Source organism: Dendrobates tinctorius, unplaced genomic scaffold (assembly GCF_039654945.1).
Source record: "Dendrobates tinctorius isolate UK_male_01 unplaced genomic scaffold, ASM3965494v1 ptg000062l, whole genome shotgun sequence".
Lineage (NCBI taxonomy): Eukaryota > Metazoa > Chordata > Amphibia > Anura > Dendrobatidae > Dendrobates > Dendrobates tinctorius.
In genome coordinates, this window is record NW_027361730.1 from 32,594,554 (window position 1) to 32,614,909 (window position 20,356).

General features: G+C 42.0%; 1 protein-coding gene across 1 annotated transcript in view; it reads left to right on the forward strand.

The window, feature by feature from the left end:
* Positions 1-3,393: 3,393 nt before the first annotated feature.
* Positions 3,394-20,356, forward strand: part of CSPG4 (chondroitin sulfate proteoglycan 4) — a 172,529-nt gene continuing 155,566 nt past the window's right edge. The window contains exon 1 of the mRNA XM_073579488.1: positions 3,394-3,463. Within this exon, the coding sequence (XP_073435589.1) occupies positions 3,451-3,463 (13 nt within the window). The 5' untranslated portion in view covers positions 3,394-3,450. The remainder of the gene's footprint in view (positions 3,464-20,356) is intronic.

Sequence of the window (20,356 nt, forward strand, 5' to 3'; positions counted from 1 at the left end):
TGGAATGGACAAGGCAACTGTTAGGTGGATTCATAACTGGCTTAGTGATCGGACCCAAAGAGTGGTCGTAAATGGCTGCACATCCAGTTGGAAGAATGTCTCAAGTGGGGTACCACAGGGCTCTGTCCTGGGCCCTGTATTGTTCAACATCTTTATCAACGATTTAGATGAAGGAATTGAGGGTAAACTGATTAAATTTGCTGATGACACAAAGCTAGGAGGGATAGCTAATACTAGGATTCAAAAAGATTTAAATAAACTGGAGAAGTGGGCAGCAACTAACAGAATGGTTTTTAACAGGGAGAAATGCAAAGTACTACATCTGGGCAATAAAAATGAAAAAAGCATATATAGAATGGGAGGAATAGGGCTAAGTGACAGCACATGTGAAAAAGACTTGGGTATACTAATAGATCACAGATTGAATATGAGTCAACAGTGTGATGCAGCAGCAAAAAAGGCAAATGCAATTCTAGGATGTATTAACAGAAACATACAGTCTAGATCACGTGAAGTCATTATTTCCCTCTACTCCTCTTTGGTCAGACCTCATCTGGAATATTGTGTCCAGTTTTGGGCACCACATTTTAAAAAAGACATCAACAAACTGGAGCAAGTTCAGAAAAGAGCGACCAGAATGGTGACCGGTCTGCAAACCCTGTCTTATGAGGAAAGGTTGCAGGATTTGGGAATGTTTAGTTTGCAAAAGAGAAGACTGAGAGGAGACTTAATAGCTGTCTACAAATACCTAAAGGGCTGTCACATTGTAGAAGGATCAACTTTATTCTCATTTGCACAAGGAAAGACTAGAAGCAATGGGATGAAACTGAATGGGAAGAGACACAGATTAGATATTAGAAAAAACTTTTTGACAGTTAGAGTGATCAATGAGTGGAACAGGCTGCCACGAGAAGTGGTGAGTTCTCCTTCAATGGAAGTCTTCAAACAGAGGCTGGACAGACATCTGACTGGGATGATTTAGCGAATCCTGCTTTGAGCAGGGGGTTGGACCAGATGGCCCAGGAGGTCCCTTTCAACTCTACGATTCTATGATTCTAAAGTGCTGCCCCAAATGCTCACATATCCAACATCAAACAAACATTTTGGTTGTACTTACAGTTACAGAGTTAAGGCCGTTAAACGAGCTTGATTGACAGCATCAAAGTCGTTCTACGCTTGTACCCGAGTTTCTTTACACCGGCTGAGGAAGAATGACGTTAACAGATAGTCCTCAATACAGAATAATGCAGGTCCCATATAGTACATATAGTATAATGCACTCCCCATGGTCCTTGATAGGGTATACTGCAGCCCCCCTCAGGGTATACTGCAGCCCCCCTCAGAGTATACTGCAGCCCCCCTCAGAGTATACTGCAGACACACACACATAGTATAATGCAGCCCTCCCGCCACACAGACAGTATAATGCAGCCCCCCTCCACACACAGTATAGTGTAGCCCCCCACACAGGATAATGCAGCCCCCCTCCACACACACTATAATGCAGCCCCCTCCACACACAGTATAATGCAGCATGATGTAGGCAAGGAGACCCTGAATCCAAGGATGTATCACTTAGTTTACGGTCGCTGTTAGGCCGGGATCACACATGAGAGAAACACGGCCGAGTCTCGCATGTTAATACTCAGGAGCGGAGCGTTCAGCTGCATGTATTGCTATTCGGCCGCATGCTCTGCTCCTGAGTGCCGGTGGCAATGCAGGGTATTAGCATGCGAGACTCGGCCATGTTTCTCGCATGTGTGATCCCAGCCTGTTTTCTGACACAATCAGAGTTTTTATATTGAGCATGAAGCAGAGCTCAGAAATCTAATCCCAATCACACCAGGCTCCTCTGCATATATTGCTTATTGACAGTGAGCTGATTATCACAGAAGGGGGCGTAGTCAGACTTGTAAGCTTTTGACAGCTAGTCCCAGCAATGTAATCACCAGGTGATTAAACATTTAGTCTAAGTAAATAACAGCACACAGCCAGACATGTGACACATAATTGAATTTTGTGTTTTAACCCTTACCTCATGCCGTCCTCAGATTACATAGCAAAAACCTGCTGACAGTTTCCCTTTAAATTCAATTATCAGATTCCGCTTACACTTAAGGTACTGTCACATTTAGCGATGCACCAGCGATCCCGACCAGCGATATGACGCGGTCAGGATTGCTGGTACATCGCTAAGTGGTCGCTAGTGAGCTGCCACAGAGGCAGATCTCACCAGCGACATCGCAGGGGTCGGGGGTTGCTACTTACCTGTCAGACGAGGCGATCCTGACGTCCTCCCGCCCGCGTCCACGCGTCGCTCGTCTCCACAGCAGGAAGCCCACCAGGAAGCTGTCGACGAGAAACGGCCCAGGACGTTCTCGCGCAATCAACGATAACCAGCGAGGGAGCGGTCGGAGGTAAGTATCAGACATAGCGATATCGCTAGCAATATCGCTATAACATCACAAAAAACAGTGACGTTATAGCGATATTGCTAGCGATATCGCTTAGTGTGACAGGCCCTTTACTCTACATGACTAGGGATGGTTATGAATTGGTGACCCCGAAGTGGTGCACTGCTTTCTCAGTACCAATCAGGTGTCTTATTAAACATGCTGAAACCTACACCTGTTTATCTGACTTGCTACCCAGGATGGCAAGAGAACACAGGAAATGTAGGGTCTTCGCTCCCATGGAACATCTAAAATTATTTCCAGTGCTTCAAAGGTCATCTGCCACGTCAAATTTATCATTGCTTATAAACATAATATAAAAGCATCTTCTGCCTAAATTTAAGAATAGACAAGGCTCTGTTCACATCTGCATTGAAGGCGCAATCCCTGATCCAGCAAAAAAAAAAAATGCAAGACCCTATGATGGAAACCTGGTGGACCCTTTATGGTGTATAAGGTCTACCCAATGCCGTGAGTGTCCGTCATGCAGGGGGTCCATCATTTCTGCTCTTTCCATATTTTGTTTCCATGATGGAAGAGAAATACAAACGCAGAAGTGAACTGAGATAAACTTACACATAAAGAACCCTATAAAGATATCTACCGTATGTGTCCCAACAGTCATAAATATCCCAAATTCCGGGAGAACTCCTCCACTCCCTACACAATTCTGCCTGGAGGCCACAATATCATACTTTCATCTTTTTCCTTGCAATGCACATATAAATATGTATCCCAAATTTCTTTAGTGATATTCCGGACTAGCTCACAAATAATTAAACCGAAAACGCAGAGATGATTGGTGCGTTACAATATGCGTTGAGTTACAAGCTTGCTCATGTGGTGTGTGGTGTAGGGGTTAAGCAGACAGGGTGGGACCCCAGTGTAATGTGAGTCCCTCACACACTCAGTCTCTGCAGTCAGCAGTAGTTGTATGATGGCTGGAGGACACTGTTTGCTGCTGCTTCTTCTTCTTCTGGGGGAAGTTCTTCAAGACATGGGATCTGAAGGTACATTTTTTGAGGGATGATGGGCACAAGAGATAATTAAGGGATGATGTGCATGCAAAATGAACTATTAAGATTTAAGACAGTTCATACTTTATTGGAACCTCCCTTTCATTCTGTCTGTGGAGTAACAGCCTGGGATTCCCTCTCTAGGATTTGAACTTCTCCTCCAATGTATTTCATGCACAGATTTATCTGTCATATTCTTCACTGCCGTCACATATTAGATTGGCCCTGGTTGGTCTTTTTCTCTGTTAGTAACTTGTTGCTCTTAGAATATACAACTCATTTCCTTTTGCTGCTGCTTCGAAATGTCATTCTTGTCTGTAATATTCATCTAATTTTAGTCTTTGTAAAAGTACGCCCCATAGGTTCCTTACACTTATATCACTGCTCATTCATTCATTCATTCTGTCATTCATTTCTCACTTCCCTGTTGTATTATACTGTATCACTCAATGAAATCAATGTATATAGCTGACGAATATTATTTGCTGTATAATAGTCATTTATTATAGGATCAGCCACAATCGTCATACCTGTGTCTCCTCCTAGCAGGTAATCGCATACTGTCATGTGATCCAATTCTTCACATTGACCATTTCTTCAGTCACTTTGCGTATGTGTATCTATGGTAACTACAAGTTATACCACTATAAGACTACTGTGTGGTCCATTATCATTCTTGCATCTGGCATTTATTTTATCCCTATTGATTCATGCAATTGTTGAATAGTAAGGTTATGTGCCCACGATCCAGAACTAGCAGTGCTTTGGAAGCAGCATATATTTATTCACTGCGTCCAAAGTGCTGCCTTCTATTGAACACAGGTAAATCCGCATGTGTTCACTGAACCGTGCGGATTTACCGCATTCAATGCATTTCTATTGATGCAATTTCTGTTGCGGAGCCTGGCGTCTCCGCAAGAGAAATTGACATGCTGTGGTCTTGAAAGACGTGCCGCATGTCAGTGTCTGTGGGTGATCCACAGGCGCACCTGCACGCATAATGGACATGAGATTTCTAGAAATCCCATCCACTATGCTGTAACACCTCTCCGCTGCGGGTTTGATGCTGCATAAATACGCAGCGTCCAACAGTTCTTGATCGTGGGCACTTACCCTTAGGCTATGTGCCCACATTGCAAAAATGCTGTGGAAATGTCCGCAGCATTTCTGCAACTCCCTGGCACGGGTAAAATGCATGCGGAATTCCCATGCGTTTTCCCACAAGATACAAGCGTTTTGCAAGCATTTTTAGCTTGCAGAATGCTTGCGCTTTTCCAAGCGATTTGAAGCATCGCTTGGAAAAGTGATTGACAGGTTGGTCACACTAGTCAAGCATAGTGCTTGACAAGTGTGACCAACTTGTTACTATTGATGCTGCCTATGCAGTATCAATAGTAAAAGATAGGATGCAAAAAATAATAAAAAAAATAAAAAATATGGTTATTCTCACCTTTTGACGGCCCCCGATGTCCTTAGTGGCGCTCCCGGTATGTTCCGTTCCCAGGGATGCTTTGCGCGAAGGACCTTTGTGACGTCACGCTCGCGAGACCGCAACATCATCTCAGGTGATTCGCGCAATGCATCCCTGGGAACGGAAGATGCCGGCAGCGTGGCTGGGAGGTGGGAGGACTCCAGGGGCTATCAGAAGGTAAGTATATCACTATTTTTTATTTTAATTCTATTTTTTACAGGAATATGGTACCCAGGGCATAGAGGAGAGTCTCCTCTCCTCCAGACCCTGGGTACCATCCGCAGATAAAGCGCTCACTTCAGGCATGGTGGGCTTAGCCACATGCATAAAGTGAGCATTTCAATGCAATCCTATGGCGGCGGAATCGCCACGATTCCGCAGTAAGAATGGACATGCTGCGGATTTTACCACTATGCAATTCTGCAGCATGGGCACAGCAACTGCGGAATCCCATAGGATTGCATCTGAATGCATTTTTAAGAGGTTTTTTAAACATTTCCGCTGCGGGAAAAACGCAGCGGAAGCACTTGAAAAACGCAACGTGGGCACACAGCCTTAGAATCGTGGGTGCGTAGCCTTTGATGTTGCAGAACTATTATACCATTACTGCACCTATTATTTGAATTAGGCTACTTGCATTTTTGTGGGTTTTTTTAACATGAGTTATTATGATGTTTTTGACACTTCGTTTTTTGTCTCTTTTTGGTGTGTCATGCTTTAAATATACTTAGGGGAAGATTACAGGCCTTTTTAGTGCACTTCCTTAGCAGTAATGCACTAAAAATGCATGTGTGGTTTTTTTACCTGTGGATTTTTCGCATCTAATGCAGGTCTATGGGCAAAATCGGCACAGAAAACTCAGCGTACCATAAGAGAAATTGACATGCTGCGGAATTGAAACACCACCGCAGGTCAGTTTACGCTGAGTAACTAAGATACACAGCGGGCATGAGATTTCTATAAATCCCATCCACTTTGCTCGAACTGTAAGACACTGCGTTTTTGACTCCGCAAAAGTACGGAGCTTCAAAAACTCACCAAAAGTTCTTGGTGGGAGCGTAGCCTTGAGCTTCCAACTCCCGTCTTCTTTTGGCTTACCATGTTTTTCTAAATCTTGCCCTTGATACTTTGTATTTAATATAACTATCTGCACCTCTCTATAAGATACACCTTGGTCTTATGTTGAACAAAACTATACAATTACTAGTCCTAGACCAAGTCACTGACAGATTGTGCCAGTCTGATATAGAACAAAAAAATCAGTATTTCTATTTTATTGTGATGTACAATAAAAAATTATACTGTGCTACTGAGTATTTCTATTGAAAAGCAAATATTGATACTAGAGTACATAGCAGACAAATGAAGTTTTGCTTGATGTAACCATGGGTGACTTGTAGATAACAGTTATCCTCACTGGTAATAATGACATCAGAGTTTGTGCTATATAACTTTTCATATACTTTCCTGTGGAAATGTTTCAGATCCAAAACAAGTAGGATAACGCTCACGCTGTCATCGTGACCCAATGTAATAAATGTCTACTCCCTGAAAACTGATAATTACCCTTGATTAGTTCTGCCAGCTGTAAACCAGATCCATCTTCATATTTTGGGAAATAAACATATTCTAAGCAAGCACCAAAAAATCTCTCAGACTTAAATGTCTGCGTGACTACAAACATCCCAGCGTGTATTATGTGTACCGTTATTCCAGTATTATAAATTAGGACTATTTCACGCAAAATCATGGCAAAGCAAGGAAGCTGGGAACAAAATGCTGTGAAAATGCATTATTGGCCAATTGAAATGGTTTCATATATGGCGGAAACAACTGTGTGTAGTACTTAGATATTTTGCATTTATTACTAACATCTACCAATATCTTAGAGTCATAAAATGTGAGAGTTGGAAGAGACTTCCAGGATCCAACCCCCTGCTTAATGCAGGAATCATAAAACCATCTCAGACAGATGTCTGTCCAGCCTATGTTTGAAGACTTCCATTGAAGGAGAACTCACCACCTCATGTCGCAGCCTGTTCCACTCATTGCTCACCCTTCCTGTCAAAAAGTTTTTTCTATATCTAATCTGTCTCTTCTCCCTTTCAATTTCATTCCATTGCAAAATGAGAATAAGGATGATCCTTCTACACTGTGACATCCCTTCTGATATTTGTAGACAGCTATTAAGTCTCCTCTCAGTCTTCTTTTTTGCAAGTTAAGCATTCCCAGATCCTTTAACTGTTCCTCGAAGGGCATAGTTTGCAGTCCGCTCACCATCTTGGTAGCTCTTCTCCGAACTTGCTCCATTTTTTTTACGAAATATCTTTGAGTAACTGGCCGGAAATGTAAATGCTATAGCTGCTATGCAAAAATATTAAATCGAATTAAAATGTGTAAGTATTTAGAAATGCACACTTAGTACTAGCATAATAATCATGTAATATTAGTTATTAAAGGGATACTTTATCCATTGCCATAGCATGGAGGTAGGGGGTGGTTGATCCAGTTTGCAAAGTCTGAAGGAGTACAAAATTTCACCCCCTCACCCTCTTCCAAGCCACCCTCCCTGTCAAGTGATCTGTGCCTATAAGCGCTACTTCTTCTTGGAGCGTCGCAAGGAGTCCCTTCCCAAAGCAAGGCAGAGCACAAAAGGCAACATGAGTTTATCATTGGCTGCTGCACTCTGCAGGGGCAGTGATCGAAATGACAATACTCAGCAAAATGAAGTGAGCTTTGTCATCTTAGTTGCTGCCTATGCAGAGCACAACAGACAATGATAAACTCATCTTGACTGCTGTACCCTGCATAATGCATCCTAGATGACAGAAGAAGAGCAGCTAATGAATTAAGATTGCAATGAATCATGTGCAGTGCACATAATTCAATATTGTCTTCATTTATTAACAGCTGCTTTTATATTTTTATAGTTTATTTAAACCTTAGGGTTAGGTTTAGGACTTGGGATAGGCTTGGGGCTTTACTTCTGCAGAATGTCACATATGATCTTTCTACGCCATTAGGATTGGTGATAAGTTAGTGATCACATGGGGTTTCACTGCTGGGACCCCCCAAGTACTGGGTTTTTCAGAGCCTGTTTTGAACGCAACATAGCTTCATATGCTCGACAACTACAGCTTTGATTGTCTATGGGACTGCCCAAGAAAGTCAAGTACAGCGCTCAGCTACTTCCTGCAGTCCCCTTAACAATGGACACAGCTGAGGTCGCGCATGCTCTCCTCTGCTGGATTGGAGACTGAGGCTCTGCAGAACTTGGCCCTCAGATTCCAGAGCCAAGTTCTCAGGATCACTACAGGTCTCCTAAAGTATGGAGACCTGTATGGAGAATGACCATAATTAGAAAAATATGATCTATTTCTTTTCCATAAATATAGCAACTCGTATTCAAAATTTGTATTGGCTATTGCAGCTCATCCCCCATTAAGCTGATAAAAGACATCCTGATTCTCGGAGGAAATATAACAGACTATTTTTTATATTTCTTTATTATCAATAATTTAAAAAGATATCTTACTTTCTGGTCCTGGAAATTAAAAAATAGCTGTTGCTAGTTTAATCAGTTTCCCTAAAATTACACCTAAGGATAGTTAATTAGTAATAGTAACAGCTGATCAATACCACATGTTTTGGTGCCAGTAACTATTGGACCATTAACTGTTGATATTCTTTGAATTGGACCCAAGAGTCATTTTTAGTTGTAGGAAATCTCTGAAAATTGAAGACATGTGAGTGTCAAATGTCATCATTCCTTAATGGAAATCCGAACAATGTGATCCCGATGGAGTGATAAAAACTTAAGAAACATTTAATTAGCTTCCTACACTAAAGGGAGGTCACCAGTTGGAAAGTCACCATATCTAGAATTGTCCTACAGAAGCTTGGAAAAGTTTGCATGTGGCTCCCAACCACAGAGCATGCTGGTCCTGATGCATGCTCACTGCATACTGGAAGAACTATTAGTTCATTCTTCTTTGTTTGATTTTGTAGAAACATTCGTTGAATCCCTTAGGCTTTCATAGAAGTAAATACTCCTTAATGGAAAAACGGAACAAGATGTCTTGTACAGACACATTCATTTCTAAGTAATGCAGCACATGAGATGTATAATGTGGCAGTTTCCCAGCTCATCACCTCTAATATGAATGTACAGTACTTATTCTACCAATTGTTATAGTTACAGGTAGGTATGATATAGTCACCTTTCTTCACATGTGCAAATTTTAAGGGCATCTGTCATCAGGTTTTTGAGACCTTAAATTACTGTCATCCAAGTAAATAATCTAAAATGTTGATTAGGGCTATACTTGTAAGTCCATTTCTCTGTTTTCTAGAAATCCTTCAGCTAATTTGTATGCAAATGAGTTTGAAAGTGCAAAGGGTGTAACTTGCACTTACATATTTCCCTCTTTCTCCTCCCACCACCGGCCTTCTATGAATAACAGACAGGTATCTCTCCTCGGTGACCTGCCCCCCCACCAAGATCTCGCTCAGTTTCAACACTCATGAGTCGACAGTGGCATATACGCAGATGGAAGAAAAGAAGGGGAGGGTCCGGAGATTTTTTAAGTGCAGGTCCAGCCCCCTGCACTTGTGGCTCATTTGCCTAAACATTCGCTAATGGTTTTGTAGAAGATGGAGAAACCCATTACAAAGCTATAGACATAATCAACATTTCAGATGCATTACATGGAGGAAATCAGTTTAGGGTCTAAAAGCCTACTGACAGGTTTTTTTTTTTAAAGGAAAAAAGCACAGGTACTATAGTCCGATCAATGGAGCAATTAGCGTTATTAACAAAAATGCTAAAACAATTAGGAAAACTGATGTTTCCCCCAATTTTATTTAGAATAATATCTATAATACTAGTCATAATAACTGACATCATAGTATTAATATAAAGCAGGACACTACTGTAACAGATTACTTTGGCAGATTTTCACTACAGAATGTAATGGTTGTGTTGGCTACTGTGACATCGCCAGATGATTTTTTTATAGTTGGAATTTATTAAATGGATTTTATATGTGTGTTTTGTATTAAAATTTGAATTCTATTGACTACAGGGAGGTTTTGTAAGGAACAGTCATGGAACAGTTCATTCCGATATATCATATAAAAGCAGAAATATTATGTTGAGGATCTTTTAAGATAATACTTTTTATATAAAATAAATTAGCTGAAGAGCCCGGCGTTGCCTGGGCATAGTAACCAACTGTGGCTAGTTATAACAAATTATAATGATTATATTGCAGATAAAAAACGTGCATCTAATCCTATCCTGTGTGATACTGACTGCTGTGTATCTAATCCTATCCTGTGTGATACTGACTGCTGACCTGTGTATCTAATCCTATCCTGTGTGATACTGACTGCTGAGTCATGTATCTAATCCTCTCCTGTGTGATACTGACTGCTGAGCTGTGTATCTAATCCTATCCTGTGTGATACTGACTGCTGAGCCATGTATCTAATCCTCTCCTGTGTGATACTGACTGCTGAGCCATGTATCTAATCCTATCCTGTGTGATACTGACTGCTGAGCCGTGTGTCTATTCCTATCCTGTGTGATACTGACTGCTGAACTGTGTATCTAATCCTATCCTGTGTGATACTGACTGCTGAACTGTGTATCTAATCCTATCCTGTGTGATACTGCCTGCTGAGCCATGTGTCTAATCCTATCCTGTGTGATACTGCCTGCTGAGCCGTGTATCTAATCCTATTCTGTGTGATACTGTCTGCTGAGCTGTGTATCTAATCCTATCCTGTGTGATACTGACTGCTGAGCCGTGTAACTTTAAGATCTTTAAAAACTTTAAGAAAAAACTATAATCTCTTAAGCTCCCCATACATATTATACTAATGTCGGCTAAAGCCACCAATATCGATGGAATTGGCTGAAGGCCTAAAGTGTATGAGGGTTCGAACAATTGAATGTATAAGGAGACAATATAAATATCTCTCAGAGGATCTATTTGTACCAAGGAAGGTGACGGTCACAAGGGGGCATTCTCTGCGTCTGGAGGAGAGAAGGTTTTTCCACCAACATAGAAGAGGATTCTTTACTGTTAGGGCAGTGAGAATCTGGAATTCCTTGCCTGAGGAGGTGGTGATGGTGAACTCAGTCGAAGGGTTCAAGAGAGGCCTGGATGTCTTCCTGGAGCGTAACAATATTATATCTTACAGTTGTTAGGTTCTTTAGAAGGACATAGATCTGGGGATTTATTCTGATGGAATATAGGCTGAACTGGATGGACAAATGTCTTTTTTCGGCCTTGCTAACTATGTTACTATGTTACTAAAAGAGACATCAATCATTGGTGTTTCCTTTGTTCCAATAGGTCAAGAGTTTGCTACAGCAACTTCTAAAGCTACAATACCAAAGGCTTCAGGTGTGCACTTCCCTCTGAAGAGGTTATTTGCATATTTTATTTCCCAGGGAGCACTGTATGGCCTATAAGTCTCCCTTAGGCATGTGAAATGAATAAACTTGAAGCAGTGTAGCCCAGAGCTTTATTAATGCCATGCTGCAATAGCCAAGCATTTGGTCAAGGTTTTCCAATACATCTTATGTGTCAATAGACCACCATTGTGTTATGAATACTAAACCATTGCATAGAGAGAATTATATGCAGATTTGCCATTCAGATGAAGTTAGAATCATAAGGGTATAGATATTTTAGCAGAATCATTGGGTATATAATCTATAGAATAGCTTATAATTTGTAGAATGCAAAGTGAATCACTCCAGCTAAGGATGAAAAAGAGATTGAATTAGGACCACCCTACCCCTAAACAGCAAATGTCCTCCATTAACGTCTTATTCTCCACGAACCCTGGAGGGGGGACAGACTTTTAATATGCACAATGGTGCATCTGACCTTAAGAACAGACATACAGTTGTGGCCAAAAGTATTGACACCCCTGCAATTTTGTCAGATAATACTCAGTTTCTTCCTGAAAATGATTGCAATCACAAATTCTTTGGTATTATTATCTTCATTTAATTTGTCTTAAATGAAAAAACACAAAAGAGAATGAAGCAAAAAGCAAAACATTGATGATTTCACACAAAACTCCAAAAATGGGCCAGACAAACGTATTGGCACCCTCAGCCTAATACTTGGTTGCACAAACTTTAGCCAAAATAACTGCGACCAACCGCTTTCGGTAACCATCAATGAGTTTCTTACAATGCTCTGCTGGAATTTTAGACCATTCTTCTTTGGCAAACTGCTCCAGGTCCCTGATATTAGAAGGGTGCCTTCTCCAAACTGCCATTTTTAGATCTCTCCACAGGTGTTTTATGGGATTCAGGTCTGGACTCATTGCTGGCCACCTTAGAAGTCTCCAGTGCTTTCTCTCAAACCATTTTCTAATGCTTTTTGAAGTGTGTTTTGGGTCATTGTCCTGCTGGAAGACCCGTGACCTCTGAGGGAGACCCAGCTTTCTCACACTGGGCCCTACATTATGCTGCAAAATTTGTTGGTAGTCTTCAGACTTCATAATGCCATGCACACGGTCAAGCAGTCCAGTGCCAGAGGCAGCAAAGCAACCCCAAAACATCAGGGAACCTCCGCCATGTTTGACTGTAAGGACCGTGTTTTTTTCTTTGAATGCCTCTTTTTTTCTCCGGGAAACTCTATGTTGATGCCTTTGCCCAAAAAGCTCTACTTTTGTCTCATCTGACCAGAGAACATTCTTCCAAAACGTTTTAGGCTTTTTCAGGTAAGTTTTGGCAAACTCCAGCCTGGCTTTTTTATGTCTCGGGGTAAGAAGTGGGGTCTTCCTGGGTCTCCTACCATACAGTCCCTTTTCATTCAGACACCGACGGATAGTACGGATTGACACTGTTGTACCCTCGGACTGCAGGGCAGCTTGAACTTGTTTGGATGTTAGTCGAGGTTCTTTATCCAACATCTGCACAATCTTGCGTTGAAATCTCTTGTCAATTTTTCTTTTCCGTCCACATCTAGGGAGGTTAGCCACAGTGCCATGGGCTTTAAACTTCTTGATGACACTGTGCACGGTAGACACAGGAACATTCAGGTCTTTGGAGATGGACTTGTAGCCTTGAGATTGCTCATGCTTCCTCACAATTTGTTTTTTCAAGTCCTCAGACAGTTCATTGGTCTTCTTTCTTTTCTCCATGCTCAATGTGGTACACACAAGGACACAGGACAGAGGTTGAGTCAACTTTAATCCATGTCAATTTTCTGCAAGTGTGATTTAGTTATTGCCAACACCTGTTAGGTGCCACAGGTAAGTTACAGGTGCTGCTAATTACACAAATTAGACAAGCATCACATGATTTTTCGAACAGTGCCAATACTTTTGTCCTCCCTCTTTTTTTATGTTTGGTGTGGAATTATATCCAATTTGGCTTTAGGACAATTCTTTTTGTGTTTTTTTCATTTAAGACAAATTAAATGAAGATAATAATACCAAAGAATTTGTGTTTGCAATCATTTTCAGGAAGAAACTGAGTATTATCTGACAGAATTGCAGGGGTGTCAATACTTTTGGCCACAACTGTATATATTTGCATTCCTTCTACAAAAATATAAGCAGCAGTTGAGTGCGATTTTGCTTTTTTTTAATAAAAATGAACACAAACAATACAGAAAACAGTAATTTACTTCACAATGTACCACTACTGTTGCTTATTAATGCAAATTTATAATAGTCTTCATCACTAGGGATCTGCTATGTTCATTGTGCCAGAAATAATACCACATTAAAAAATATATAATAAAGGCACCAGCTCCCAAGGCTTTTACTTGACCTGGTGTGTAGTGGGTGGGCAGCCTTATGTGTCGGCTGTCCCACTCCATTCACTAGACTCAAGTGACATCTATTATTAGGTTGGGCCATCAGTAGTCTGGGGGTATGTCAGCCATCAGCTCTCAGCATGATCACTATCCAGAAACATGCCAAGGCTGAATCTTACAATCTTATACATTGTCACCTTCCCCGCAGAAATCCACTTTATTGCTATCTCTTCGCACATAGAATCTCATTTAAGTATATCATCTGTCCGGTGTTTTGCTAGTAACGCAGAGATCAGTGCGCATTTGTACTCCCTTCTGTAACCACCACCGTCTGTCATTTTGACCCGTAGGTCAATGTATTTAATCAGATTAATTTGCATCAAAATAAGTGTACAACATAAGTAAATTACATATGGGCTTAAGGGACACCTTTTGCGAGATTATGTAATGCACAGAATTTTCATCAACTTCTCTTAACACTAATATTATGTGTATAAATATTCTCCTTCATAGTCCTGATGTAGCGCAGAGAATAGTTTAGCTGACATTATTTATTGGCTTCTCTCTTGGGGATACGGGCAATGTCTTACTAACACTGCTCGGGCTTTCAAGTGTTTGTGGCATTTAGTCCTATCTGCCACCCATTTACACAACATGCATTAATATATTATGTAATAATTAATCAGAATATGTATCCATAATAATAGAGTTTGCTTGTGTTACCAAACAACCACACACCACAAGGCAAATGCATGGAGATCAGTACTGACATATTGAAATGTGTTGAGTCACAGCACTAAATAATTATGTGCAAAACACCAAGAAAATTAATTGGTATCATTCCAAGACTTAGAAACTCTTCTATATGTATAAATGAAGTTCATGTGTACAGAAGACCCTAAACGTCATCCTAGAATCTGCCATTTATAAGGTGATCAAGCCTTGGTGTTAACAGCCACTTCCATATATCAAGGTTTCTTGGGTACTAAACTTAACTCAATGGCAGCGACAGTTTTAGCACTTAGAATTTTACATGTCAATCAGAAGCAACATGATCTGGTGACAGCTAGATACTTAGATTACAAGGTCAGAGCCTCTGGGATGTTCTGTGGCCTGGTGACTTCAGCAGGTTCTAGTTCTGTTCATTCATAACATCTCACTGATGGGCGCTTGTAAGAGGTGTGTGGGTTTGGGGGAGGACCACATCTGAGCTCAGACCATGCGTCTGGATCACTTTTTCCATCAGGGTGTGCCTAGTAGTTAATGGGACAGACAGAGGGGTCTGTGTTTGTGTGTCTCCGCACCACACGTCTGACATTAAATGTTCCTTCTTGTAAGAAAACCCTCTTTGAAAAGTAAGTCTGATGGGGGGGGAGAAAGTTCTGTTTTTGCACACCCTGTGACTACACCCCGGAGCTACGCCCTAGAACGGCTCCTGTAATGTGCATATAACTGTTTCTTATTAACAGCTCCTATAATAATCTTGTACTTCTGACTAATTCTTCAGCGATGCCTTATAAATTTTATTAAAACTACTAATTTCCTATACTTCTGAACCACAGGATAATTCCACATAGCTTTCAAATATGTAGTGTACGACTTGCACTTTAAGGACGTCACCTGTGATGCCGGTTATTTCTATGCGTAAGCCACCCCTTCCCCTATATTTCAGCTAGAGGTAACCAGATTTTTCTAGCTCATTGCTAGAAGATACTTGAATGCCATCCTAATGAAAAATGTCATAATACTGAATTAGATAAATCAGCATGGATGTAGGTTTATTCCATATATATAGAGAGGTGGAATAGGGAGCTTGCATCCTACAAAGCAAAATCTACAACCTGTGTAAATTGGTGTTGATGGCCGATTGGTAGAACCACCTACCAATGTCCTCATCAATCCCCAGCATTAGGGGCCATGATGCTTGGCATATTTAATCAGAGTATAGCTGTATGTTTAATATGTTTGCATTTTGAAACCTTGGAAAACAAACTCATTTAATTATCAACATTTGAAGATCATTTTCGAGAACACTTTGCTGGAGGATATGAGCGAGAAAACCACTGATCGTGATGATCTCATGTTCCTGCACTCTCAATAACATAAGTATTAAATCTGGCTGTGATACATTCAGATCAGCAGATACTATATTGCAAAGCTGAGAGTAGAAACACAAATAAAGTGAAATTACATCTCATGTGCAGAATATAATATGGAAGTATTATAGCATGAACAGGATCAGATCCACCAAGGGAAAGCACAGGAACCTTTCCCAGAACAACCCTCCCGGAGAAGCTGTCCTGCCTTCCCTGACAGTATCTAATCTATCTTTGATGCTACATTTTTAGTAGATACTCCAAAGATAATGTGTATCTAACATAACAGTAATACATAATGTCCAATTAATTCCACAAAGTCTCTCCTGGTGCTACTATAACATAAGCTCTTCCTGACCAGAAACTTGGAAGCTGTTCCCTTCCACTCTGTCATTTTTTTATCCAAAAATAATGATCTATAATAATGTTTCCATAATATTTCCATCTTGTTTTTATATAATGTCAGACCTAAACGAGTTAAAAGAGCTATTCAATATACTGGATCTTTTGATTGGTTGCAGTTATAGACACAGGCCAATATATAAATTACACTATAAAACCTAATGACTGTATCTATCCCTGCTACCCCTGGACTAATGGCAGTATTACTCATAAGACTTAAAGGGAATCTTTCATCAGGTTTTTGCTACCTCACCTGAGAACAGCATGATGTAGGAGCAGAGACCCCGATTCCCACAATGGATCACTGGGCTGCTTACTGTCATTTTGATAAAATCACAGTTTTATCTAAACCCCGCCCACATCACTGATTGGCAACTTCCTGTGTAAACTGTGCATAGGCAGAAAGCTGCCAATCAGTGGCTTGGGCAGGATCATACAGAGCTCATGGAGGACTACAGGGAAGCAGGTTTACTAGCCCTCTAGTGATAATCTCTACAGTACGCAGCCCAGTAGGGGACACATTATCGGACTCAGAGTGTCTGTCTCCATATCATGCTGCTTTCAGAAAAAAACCTGGTGACAGATTCCCTTTAAGCTGAAGTCTAAGGGCGCTGCAGGCAGTAAGTCTAGGGATTTGGCCATGGTTTATATGACCCCAACCTGACTTTTGTCCCTACAAAGCATATTCTACTATGAGCAAACGAGTGACTGGAGTACTCATATACCGGAAACCCACTCTAAAAAACAGTAATTTAAATATGCATCTAAGGCTAAAATCACACAAGATTATATTCTGTCTTCCAAGAGAATCGGGTCAATTATACAAATCACAATGAGCAAACTCTGAATTTGATCAGAGTGTGATTATAGTATGGTCCAATTCACTTGGATGCAGAGAAAATGGAACTAAAATATCTCTCTATGTAAGGCTGATTTCACACGTCCTGATTTTTCCAGTACCAGAAAAACCTGTACCAGAGATATCCCTGTGGAGATATCCCTGTGGAGATATCCCTGTCCGTGAGTCCGTTTGTCTACTTGCGGCACACGTGTGGCAACCGTGTGCCGCATCAGTACCACACAGACAGCCGTCGGGGATGAAGCGCTATAGTAAGCGCTGTTCCCCGGAAGCAGGTGCTGAAGACGCTCTCATCATTCTCCCCTGCTCTGCCGGCGATCAGTGCGAGCAGGGGAGAATGATGAGAGCTATATTATAGTCAGAACGATGACAGCAGGTGGGGGCTTTTGGGACTATTACTCCCATCAACCTACACCTGCTGCCACTAAGAAGAGTGACAGCAGGAGCAGATGATGAGGGTATTCCTCTTCCGCTGCCTGCAATCTAACTAAATAAATGAATTAAAAACTCGACATGGGTTCCCCCCTATTTTCTTTAACCAACCAAGCAAAACTCACAGCTTCAACGCTCAGCTGTCAGCTTCAGCAAGGTTGGTTATCAAGAATAGAGGGGTCCCCACACTGTTTTTTCAAATTATTTAAATAAATTATTTTAAAAAACAGCATTGGGTCCCCCCCATTTTTGACAACCAGCCTTGCTAAAGCTCACAGCTGGGGGCTGGTATTCTCAGGCTGGTAAGGGGCCATTGATATAGGCCTCCCAGTCTAAAGACAGCAGCCTGCAGCTGCCCAGAAAAGGCACATCTATTAGATGCGCTAATTCTGACACTTTGCCCGGCTCTTCCCACTTGCCCTGTAGCAGTGGCAAGTGGGGTTCATATTTTTGTCGTAGATGTCACCTTTGTATTGTCAGGTGACATCAAGCCCACAGATTAGTAATGGATAAGCATTTCTAATTTAAATTTTAAAAAACAGCGTGGGAACCCCTCTATTCTTGACAACCAACCTTGCTGAAGCTGACAGCTGAGGGTTGCAGCCCCCAGCTGTGAGTTTTGCCTGGTTGGTTAAAGAAAATAGGGGGGAACCCACATCGGGTTTTTCATTCATTTAGTTAGATCGAGGGAGACGGGGGGAGGAATACCCCGATCATCCGCTCCTGCTGTCACTGTTCTTAGCGGCAGCAAGTGTCGGAAGATGGGAGTAATAGTCCCAAAAGACACCACCTGCTGTCATCGTTCTGACTTTCATATAACTCTCATCATTTTCTTCTGCTTTCGCCGATTGCCGGCAGGGGAGAGTGATGAGAGTCATCTTAGCACCCGCCACCGGGGAATAGCACGTACAGTACTGTAGCGCTTCTTCCCCGGCGGCAGTCCGTATGGTACTGATGCTGCACACGGACTGCATCCGTGTGCGGTACATGTTTACACGGACCCATTGACTTGTAAGGGTCAGTGTGATCCGTGCAGCTGCATAAAAACGGACATGTCGACTTGTGGGTCACTCGGACACATGGTCTGTGAGAAAATACAGATATGTGCACAGATCCATTAATTTGAATGGGTCTATGTTTGTCAGTGTCTCCGGTACGTGTGAAAACTGTCACCACACGTACTGGAGACACTGACTGAAGTGTGAAAGAGGCCTTAGTCTGTGAAAATTGGACTGCAGTCAGATGTCATCTGAGACCAAAGGATGTTTTCCACAGACTCTTTGACTTGTATGGCTGAATTCGATCTGAATATCAGCTCAAACTCAGGCATGCTGTAATTTTTTTTCACCGGACCGTCTCTGTCCGAGGAAAAAAATCACTGCTCCATATAATAACATTGGTGCGAAGGCTTTCCGATGTTTAGTTTAGGCCGGGGTCACACTTGCGAGTGTGATGCGAGAAACTCGCATGAGTCTCTCACATCAATATCCGGCGCTGCCACAGGCACTTGGGACCGGAGTGTGCGGCTGCATGCATTTCTGCCTCCAGGTATTGATGCGAGAGACTCGCGTGAGTTTCTCGCTTCAAACTTGCAAGTGTCACCCCGGCCTTAATGTTTAAATCCCTAATCAATGAACAAAACCCCACTGTCCAGCTGACTAAAGATGGCGCAGCATACTGGAAGTGGTACAGCTCTGTAGATTGTATAGTGATCGTAAATAGCACTGCAAGTTACTTCTATTCACTAATGATGCATCCTAAGGATAGTTTTTAAAAGATTGTTCAGTTTTGGAAAACCCTCTCCTCTGGCTGCAGTTCGTTTTAAAATAAAAAAAATCACACAGGGCCCTACTCATCCTCCCCGGAGCAGCACTGACGTCTGTTATTGTCTGCAGTGCTGACGTCATGTCGATGGTGCTGCAGTCAATAACTTTGTTCAGTGTCTCTGCCTGAGCTGATGGCGTGAACCGCTCAGAAAGTCTGAGTTCACTGATTGGCTGCACCGCTGATGATGTGACACCCACTGCAGTAGCAGAGACTAAGGTTTCCACGTTCAGGAAACGCTGCGGATTGGACGCTGCTTACAGCCACAGCGTCCAATCCGAAGCGTACAGATGTTACAGCATAGTGGAGGGGATTTTATGAAATCCCCTCTCCACTATGCGTGCAGGGACAACCGCGGCTTCCCTGCGTATACGCACATGCGGCGCGTCTTTCCAGACCACAGCATGTCTATTTATCTTGTGGAGACGCTCTGTCTCCGAAAGATAAAGACACCCATAGAATGTAATGGGATGCAGTGATTCCGCATGGTTCAATGAACACATGTGGAATCACCGTGCGTACAAAAGCCGGCAGCGCTTTTGTACGATATGTGCTGTGTCCAAAGCGCTGCCAGATACTGACCATGGAAATATACCCTTAGAACTGGACCTGGGGAAGATGGGTAAAGCAAAATGTATTTGTTTGTAAAAACAAACTGCAGCCAGGGGACAAAGGTTTTGCAAAACCGGAAAAACCTTTAATAATAAGGCCGAGGTATGCCCCTTTAAAGGGAATCTATCACCCCATTTTTGGACTATCAGCTGCCGGCACCGCCATTAGGGGCTTATCTACAGCACTCTGTAATGCTGTAGATAAGCCCCCGATGTAAACTGAAATATAAGAAAAACAAGTTATATTATACTCACCGGGAGGCGGTCCGGCGCCTCCCATCTTGTAGTGGTGACGTCCTCTTCTTTGCTTCCCATCGCAAATGTCCGGTGCCTGCACACTGCAGTGCACCTACGCAGGAGCCACAATGGGAAGCAAAAAAGAGGATGTCACCGTTAGAAG